The 9,109-nt window shown below is 41.7% G+C and overlaps 1 protein-coding gene across 1 annotated transcript in view; it reads right to left on the bottom strand.

Moving 5' to 3' along the window:
- Positions 1 to 9,109, bottom strand: part of LOC119420340 (Down syndrome cell adhesion molecule homolog) — a 218,182-nt gene that overhangs the window by 17,444 nt on the left and 191,629 nt on the right. Inside the window, exons 12-16 of the mRNA XM_037687727.1 lie at positions 7,060 to 7,256; positions 5,893 to 5,989; positions 5,017 to 5,145; positions 2,712 to 2,879; positions 1,947 to 2,017 (exon numbers count right to left, since the gene is read on the bottom strand). Coding sequence (XP_037543655.1) covers positions 1,947 to 2,017; positions 2,712 to 2,879; positions 5,017 to 5,145; positions 5,893 to 5,989; positions 7,060 to 7,256 — 662 coding nt within the window. The remainder of the gene's footprint in view (positions 1 to 1,946; positions 2,018 to 2,711; positions 2,880 to 5,016; positions 5,146 to 5,892; positions 5,990 to 7,059; positions 7,257 to 9,109) is intronic.

Raw genomic sequence — 9,109 nt, forward strand, 5'->3', positions numbered from 1 at the left:
ACTAGTTCTGTTTTCTAAATTAGCATTGACCTGTTTCTCCTAAGAAATAAGTTCAAACCTTGACCCCACACTAGCAAAGTTCACACAAATATCATTACACAAACAAACATAAAAACTTAACAAGGTTCAGTCAGGTCCTCTGGATGTCTTTTTCTTATTATAATTATTATTATTTTTCCTCTTCTTCTTGTTCTTGTTCTTCTTGTTATTGTTCTTCTTGTTCTTGTTCTTCTTGTTATTGTTCTTCTTCGGGAAAATGTGGAACAGAAGGTCAAGAATAAATTGGAAAAATGGAAATGGCTGCACTCTAAAAAGTCCTACAGAGGCAGAGTACTCGTGTTAAACAACCTAGGTGCATCACAACTGTGGCACAAACTATCTGTTTTAGACCTGTTAGTAAAATACAGTCTGAGATGGTAGATTTTTGGTTTTTTGGAACAGTCGACATTGGGTGCCACAGCTGGTCCTGTTCTTACTTAGAGAGGAGGGGGGGACAGCTGGCCAGCAGAACGGCCACTTTTTGAATACAGTTCCTCCAGAAGTACCTGACAGGACCTCCTGACACTGTGTGGAGGGGCGTGGCCAGCTACGTACGGCTGACAGCTCTGTTTAATCTAATGACGTGGATCTTCAGCCTTTTTGACATTTGCCACCAAATCTGTTTTTATTAATGGAGTACATCACAGCAAAGCCACAAAGTTTAAATCCCAAACTTTACACTTTTTAGTGGCCGAAGCAAAAACGTCTGTTTACTTGTCTCACAGGGACAGACTGCAGGCTGGACCTCAACTTGATGCCGTGGCTCTGTGGAAGTGCAACGTCAAGGCCAGACTGGAGTTGGAGTTTTGCTTCCACAGAGACACTGGACATCTGGAGAACTTTGTGAAACTGTGGGGTTAAGAAGGTTTTATGCACCAGTTCTGATCAGGGACAACTACAATGCAACAAGCTTCTCATGTAAATATTTTATTTTAAGCTTGTCCTGATCACCTTTTTTAACACTGTTGTGTTAACTATTTGTGTAAATAAAGTTTTGTTTAAAATCAAAAAATCTTGTCCTTCTTCTTGTTCTCGTTCTTGTTGTTGTTGTTCTTCTTCTTCAAAAGAAGAATCCGACCAGAGGACCTGACTTAACCTTGTTAGATAACGAGAGAACATTTACTTTTACCATGGAATTACCTGTTAACAATAGCCCATTATGATTCTTAGCTAAATGTTTTACTGGACAAGGAGTTGTTGGATCACTGAATGTAACTGAAATTGTGGCATATATACAGATGTGGACAAAACAAAAAATGATGATTGCATGTCGCCCACCACCTTCACGCCTCAGGTTCAAACTATCATCATCATATAACAAAAAGCAGCAGAGTTGTAGCTAGTTTAGTTGAACCTTGTATCATAATATTTGTTGGTGCCACTGACATGTTGGGAATGACTCTCAGCTACTGCCAAACCTAATTTTAACTCGACATATGGAACACTTGCTGAGTCAAAACCATTTTTTAGTTTTCTAATGTCTGCTGTGGTAGACATCTTCATTTGGTTTGACTTCCAAAGTTGTCGACATGCATTCAGTGATTCCTTTCAGAGTTATCACCCTGTGGCCTTCAGCAATGGGCCTGGCATCAACTGAACAGCTTGGAATAGATTCACAGCATCCATCCATTACCGCAGCAGCTCTACCAGTTGTGCCACCGTGCTGCCCAGATTCACATCATATATATAAAAGACGATATATTCTGTGTGTTACAGTGTAACCGTGTGTTCTTACAGTTTCCTGACTGACATTCATCAACAGAACAAATGAATTCCTGATGAGCTCCAGAGCAGCGGCAGGTTAAAAGCTTGTCCTTCTAACAGTAGTTATTGTTATCCCTGGATAAATAAATAGAGCTACTGTGCATGCAAACATCATAAAAACATGTATGGTGTGATCAACTTACTCTCCACGTGACACGGATACTCTGAGAGGAGATGGCTTCCAGCTGCACGTCTTGAGGCGGTCCATCGGGAGCTGCGATCACATCATCAACATGCACATTTTACAAAAGTCACAGATTAGTCAGTCGGCGTGTGGACAAAGGCAATGCTCGTATTTATTAGTGGCTGCTGGGGGTGAGGGGAGGTGCTCTGTGGGGGGCTGGCAGAGAGGTATGGGAGGTCCGTTACACAAAGGCTTTAACCTGAGTTTATTGACTGTATATGACGTTTTACGACTGAGGCAGCTAATTAAAAATGTCTGCTTTTAGCACAGGCTCAGTGTGAGTTCACTAATGCAACACAACATTGTGATGATGCATCTGGGCTTTTGCTTTATCACCTTTGATTCACCACACACTTTAATCTAGATGTTGTCCCTCTTGGTGTGAACCATGTAAATGATAAATGGTCTGCACTTATACAGCTCCTTTCTGTCGTATCAATATATTCAAAGCTCTTTACAACAACCTGTGCCTCACTGACCCATTCATACAGCTCTCTACCAGATCTATACAAAGAATAATCAGAGCTTTCTCACATTCATGCACTGATGGGACACACATCAGAGGCAATGAGGGGTTCAGTGTCTTGCCCAGGGACACGTCGGCATGTGACTGCTGGTGGAATCAAACTCCCAACTCTCGCATTGGAGGACGACTGCTCTAACCACTCAGCCACAGCCGCCCCTCATGTGAGCCTTTATGGAGAGAAAGGTGTCTCTGTCTCACCTGCTTCGTCTGTGGTGATGGTGAGCTCATTGCTGGCCTCACTCTTGCCGATGAGGTTCTTCGCAAACATGCGGATGTTGTAAGTGGAGGAGGGGTGGAGGTCTATGATGGTGGCCTGGTTGAGCTGAGGTGACACATCTTTAGTCTTCTGAGCAGTGTCCCAGGAGGCTGGGCAGGGAAACACAAAGTTTTTTTTAATGCAGTTCACCTTTACTGTGTGAATGCTGAGTCAGCAATCACACATTAGTTTTAAAAATATATCAGAATTTCTTGAGTTATTTCAAAAACACTTCTGTTTAACTCAAGCATACACCGTTTTCCTCCTGTTAAGCTATCTTTAGCTATTAGTTGTTGTTCTGCCATTTGTAGAAACCGTTCTGCTACTTTTGCTATTATTTTAGTAGCTGCAGTAGCTCAGGGCCTGCAGCTACTGTGGTCCTCAGGCCTCATCGGACCCCAGGTCCGCCTCCAGCTCACGCTGCCCCCCCGGCTCGGACCTCCCTCAGAAGCGGTAACTCACACTATCAATAAATCAAGGAAACGTGAATTCAGTTTTACCAGTTGTATTAAATCAAGGCAGGAGAAGGTTACAGGTTACAGCGCTGGCCTGTCCGATGACACGGGATCCTGGACTGGAAGGGGCGGATGTCACATGGCATTACAGATATATAGGGCCTAGACTCCTCCTTCGCAGAGGGGGAGCACAGCCTATCACGTGGATAAGGGACCGGACAGCTAAGTGTGATCTCAATGGATCTTATGAGGGCTGACGTGTCAGGAAAAATGATACCGGTGCAGAAAAAGCCTTTCTACATGATGAGCGAGTTAATAACAAATAAATAAAAGCTCTAGTCCTTGACGGATCTTGAATTCCTGGGAGACTCTTTTTAGAGTTGCTGGCCCCATTTAAACCAGTCAGAACCGGGTCATAATTTCATTATAATCCCATCTCTGAGCAGATCAGAAACTCAGGGTCGGTCTAGATAAAATACTAACAGCCTTGTCTTGAACCCTCGCCTGGTTTTTGACTCTGCACTTTCCCAACGACCACCACTTCAGATCTTGGTTCTGCTCAGTCTTCTGCTCCCTGCGACCCTGTGCATGACCCCTGCTACTAATCACGGACCACGGGTTTGGATTTGCGCCCCCCACGGACGTCGAACAGCTCCAAAGTCTGCTCCACTGGTGCAGCTCACTCTGCACGAGCGACATCACTGGCACCAGCGCGACCACAGCACCTGCCACGCACAGACTGAGAAGGTTCCTGACTTTTATTGTAACCACAGAATCTCCTCGTCCTCGCCAAAGTCACTAACCTCTTTGTCTTTTAATATTGGACTCCCACCGTGGACCCTGACTCCAGCAACCAATTTAATAAAGACTTTTTATTTTTTGCACTCCTGTGGCTTATTAAGAATCCGCAACCTGCTTGTGACAATTTTAGCTTGTTTTCTGCCTTTCAGCTGGTGTTCTTCTCGTTTTAAGAGCTTTAAGCTTCAACTATTTGAAGGAAGAAAGAAAGAAGCTCTACAGCTCAGTCATACTTGGCAGTGTTTTTTTTCCAAACCACATTTTAGGCTTCACAATTTTCTCAGATTTTCTACCCAGTGTTCAGTTGAGAGCTGATGTGTTGAAATGTCTAATAACCACACATCATTTGCAAACTCTTCATTCCACAACTAGTTTTAGTACATGTATAAATTACACATCGACACATTTAGTTTTTGTCATCCAGAATAGTGTGGACAGTCAAGTTTCAACAGATTCAGTTACTTTTTACATTAAACTGCCACTTTCCAACCTCTCATATTTCCTACATAAAACACCAGATTTGTGTATATACAACACTTTATGAGGCTCATTGTCTCATTAACAAGGCAGTGAGGGAGTGAGACATAAGGTTTTAGTTACCGTGGTGACCAGAAGGAGCCACTGACGCAGCTTTAATATTTATTTTGATCCTCGTTCTCTTTGTCTTCTACAGTTTATACATCCAAATGAAGCCATTTTCAAATATTTACTATTACAAAGATTATTGTGTTAAAGATTAGAGCAGAAGCTTCATTCGTTCCTTTCAACATTTCTTTAGACCTTTTCTTGTTCCTGGATTCCTGAAGTTAGAGGAGAGATCAAATTCAGCCTGAATTAAATCACAGCCCTAAAACAGATGCAGGAATCATGAATTTCCCAGAATTCATTTGTTTTCTCTAAAGGCTGACAGGATTTCTCCTCACTTTAATGATATTAGTATTAATTAAAGTAAAGTACTAATACATAATCTACATGGAGTAGAAGTTGTTTCTACCTGACTTGTTTTTGCTCTCGATATCGAAGCCTGTGATGGGGCTGTTTCCATCAAAGCCCATGGTCCAACGCAGGGCGATCGTTCTGTCCTTCACGTCTCGGATCTCTACCTCTGGAGGATCTGGAGGCTCTAGAAGGAACATTAGTTACCACATTTTTTAGTATTGCTGAACTTGCCATGAAATAATAGTAGCCATCATCTTGTATTATTAGGAACTTTTAGAAGACAAAAGCATCATCTTAGGATACAGACATAAATACATTTGTCGGAGTCCTTCTCCATAAATGAGTGAATGAATAAAAAGTGATGTGACTGGAGACAACAGTTCAGTTTTTGTTTCATCAGTGTCAGTATTATTTTTCCAGAAACTTTGACTCTTTTAGGTTTGTTCCTGTCTGACTTGTTTGTGTTTTTCTGTCAGTAGTGGAGCCTCCTGGGTCTTCTTCTATGGAACCCAATATGATTCAAAAAGCAATGAAATTAGGAGTTGTTTCAATGGTTTTAGATGGTTTCTTTGAGACTTTTTATCCTTTTGACCAACCAGGAGCTGCATTTCTTCTTGCATCTACACTCAGGGAGGTTGTCTACACTCCCATGAACCTTGTACGTTTTACGTTTTTGTCAGCTGTGGTCAGAGGAACGTGCTTGGAGATTGTAGCTCCTCAGACAGCTTTCAACTTTGTTCTCCTAGTGGCTGTTTGTTCTCTTTAAATTAGATGAATGGCTGATAAGAAGCATGAAGGCACCAGTGACACCAATTAAGGTCAAACACTTGGTTTGGAATAAGCCTAAAAACTAAGAATTATTTGTCTCCTTAGATGACCAACAAATTTATCTGCATCTGATCATCACCATGTTCTCTGAGCTCAGTTTTACCTTGGATGGTGAGCTGTATGATTCCTCTGTCTTCACCAAAAGAGTTGATGGCATGGCATGAGAAGAAGCCGGAGTCCTCTCTCACTGTTGGCATGATCTGGTAGATGGTAGAGAGTGAGAACATGCTGATAAATAAATGGAGCAAAGATCATATTCTGTTGAAGGACTCAGACTTTATTAGTTACAGTGATACCAACAATCACAGGAAGCTTGATGTTGAGTCATCTTCATATTTCCATTGCAGATTACTCCTTTGATCTTATTTTCAATCCAAAACAACGAATATACTGTACTATTTGGCCAAGATGGCTGCGTTCCCTGCAGCTGCAGCTTCACAGGTTACCTGTGCAATCCTAATTTTTAGGAGTTTTGAAAGTGACTCCGTGCCTGACTCCGCACGATTTATGCATGTGAATTATAGCCGAACCGAACTGATGAGAATAAGAGCGGAGTGCAGTGGTGGGTACGTAGTTACAGCCAGTTATGAATCTTAGCGCACCATGATAGACAGCATCCAACATCTGCAGCATCCAACATCTGCAGCATCCAACATCTGCAGGGTTCTTGTAGGAGCGTTCATGTAAATAATGTCACCGTAATCAATGGAGGGAAGGAAAGTCACAGATACAAGGTGTTTCCTAGCATTCAGAGTTAGACAGGATCTGTTTCTGAAAAAGAAACCCAGTTTAATTTTCAGTTTCTTTACCAAGTTTTCCACATGGAGCTTAAAAGAGAGATGTGAGCCGACCAAGATACCCAAATATTTATAGGAATCAACAAACTCAATAGGGACACCATTTGAGGATAAAATCTGAGGAAGAACTGATGGGACTGACTTCCTGTTTGGAAAAAGCATCCCTTTGGTTTTATTGGCATTTAGGGCAAGTTTGAGATGGAACAAATCTGACTGGATGATGTCAAAGGCGGTTTGCAAAAGCTGAAAAGCCTTAGCAACAGTTTTAGCTCGACAATAAACAACTGTGTCATCAGCATTGAAATGTAAGGATGCATCAGGGATGCTTTGACCTATGTTACCTATGTAGATTGTAAAGTGGGTTGGTCCTAAGACTGAGCCTTGTGGTACACCATTACTGACTGTTATGTGTATCATTTATCAACATTATTTGTGTTGTTTCAAACAGTTTACTTATGAGAATAAACTCCTACCTGCAGCGTAGAGATGACCTCATCGCCCACCTCCTTGACTGAAACAACGTAGCGGCTGGTCTCTGGGTTGATGATTCGCTCCTCCTTCTCCCAGCGAACCATGATGGGTTTCTCACCATGTGCTGTGCAGCTCATCTTCTTCTCCTCTCCCTGCGTGGCCAGCGTTGTGTTGGGGTAGGATGTGATCATGGCAGGAACTGATGACAGAATAATGCAAATTTAATTAAAAAGATGTGGTACCAAATGTAAATGGAATGGTAAATGGACTGCAGTTATATAGTTCTATTCTATCTGAGCAAGACACTCAAAGCTCTTTACAACACAATCCGTGCCCTCATTTGCCCATTCATACAGCACTCTACTAGATGTGCACAAAGAATGATTAGTGCTTTATCACATTCATACACTAATGGGACACACATCGGAGGCAATGAGGGATTCAGTGTCTTGCCCAGGGACACTTTGGTATGTGACAGCTGGTGGAATTGAACCCCCAACTCTTGCATTGGAGGACAACTGCTCTAGCCACTCAGCCACAGCCGTTCCACTGATTCCAATGTGACTGCAATCAAGATGTATGAGTCTTTTGGTTAAAAACAGACATAAATGTCTACATTGCCTAACGTATGTTAGTACAATAAACTATCTGCTTAAAATTATAGCATTGACTTTTGAAATCAAACACATTAGTCTGTCAGAAAAACATCACATGACCCATTGGACAAACAATAATGAATAGTTTCCAAACCTAATCTTTGGAAGTTTACTACAATTAATTATCTTTTGGAGTCAACCTAATTCAAGATGGCCACTATAGCTACTTGGCATTAACCAACACCAAAATGTCTATAACAGTGAAATTTGCAGATACTGAATGAATGTGACATCTCGCAATGCCACATGAGATTACACATAATGGTATGTTTGGTGTTTGACCAGAATGGCTTCAACCCTTTCAATCATTTCTCAATATAACTGGAGTCTAATGCTGGAATTAAAGGCAGCAGATGATAAGCATCCCTACAAAGAATGCTAGGACTCATGTTTGAGAGAAAAAAATATTTTTGTTACTTGCTGATAAAACTTTAATTTTAACACTAATAACTAAAAGTAGCAGCTTTCACCTTTGAAGTCTTGCTCAGTGTCAATTAGCTGTAACATAAACCCCTGGTTTCGTGCTGAGTAGGAGGAAGCATGTGGCTCGAGTGTGTTTCTTGTATCAAAAGGTCCTGAATGGTGCAGAGATGCTCTAACAACTCTCTGAAGACACCACACTTGACACACAATAACGACATGCATGGTTCATTACATCCACTGCACAGTAACCCCATACTCCAATACTCACACACAGGAAGGGCAGTGCACGCACAAAAACATATATGCACACTTTAATTTCACACAAACCCACAACGCATGGCTCTGCTGATGTGATGGAACGTGTCAGGCAGGAGGTTGCAAACATTTAAGCCTCATCTCTTATTCACTCTGCAGCCATTTGAGAAAAAAACGCTGATTTATTTTGCATGACAAGTATGAATTTTTGGTGAGATGCATTTGGAAAATTGAGGGAAAAAACGAATAGCTCTTCATGCTTTATGTAATCATAACTGTTTAGAGCTCAGCTTTCATTTAGTCCTATATGAGGCTCAGGTGTGGTACCAGATGGTTCTGTAGTTTTGTTGACACACCTCCATCTCCACCCCACACACTGGAACACTGTACCAGGTGACAAAAAAATCCTGATTCCTGCTCTTTCTCCTTAAAGATTCTTGAACCACAATCCTAGTAGTACCACGCTGCAAACATAACCAGGCTGCTAACAGAACCACATGCTAACAGGACCACACTGCTAAAAGCACCACACTGATAACAGTATTATGCTGCTAACAAAACCACTCCACTTACAGGACCATGCAGCTAACAGAACCACACTGTTAGTAGTACCATGCTACTATCAGTACCATGCTACTAACAAAACCACTCCACTAACATTACCATGCTACTAACAGCACCACACTGATAACAGGACCATGCAGCTAACAAAACCACT

This window comes from Nematolebias whitei, chromosome 14, assembly GCF_014905685.2.
Source record: "Nematolebias whitei isolate Nwh7 chromosome 14, NemWhi1, whole genome shotgun sequence".
Classification (NCBI taxonomy): domain Eukaryota; kingdom Metazoa; phylum Chordata; class Actinopteri; order Cyprinodontiformes; family Rivulidae; genus Nematolebias; species Nematolebias whitei.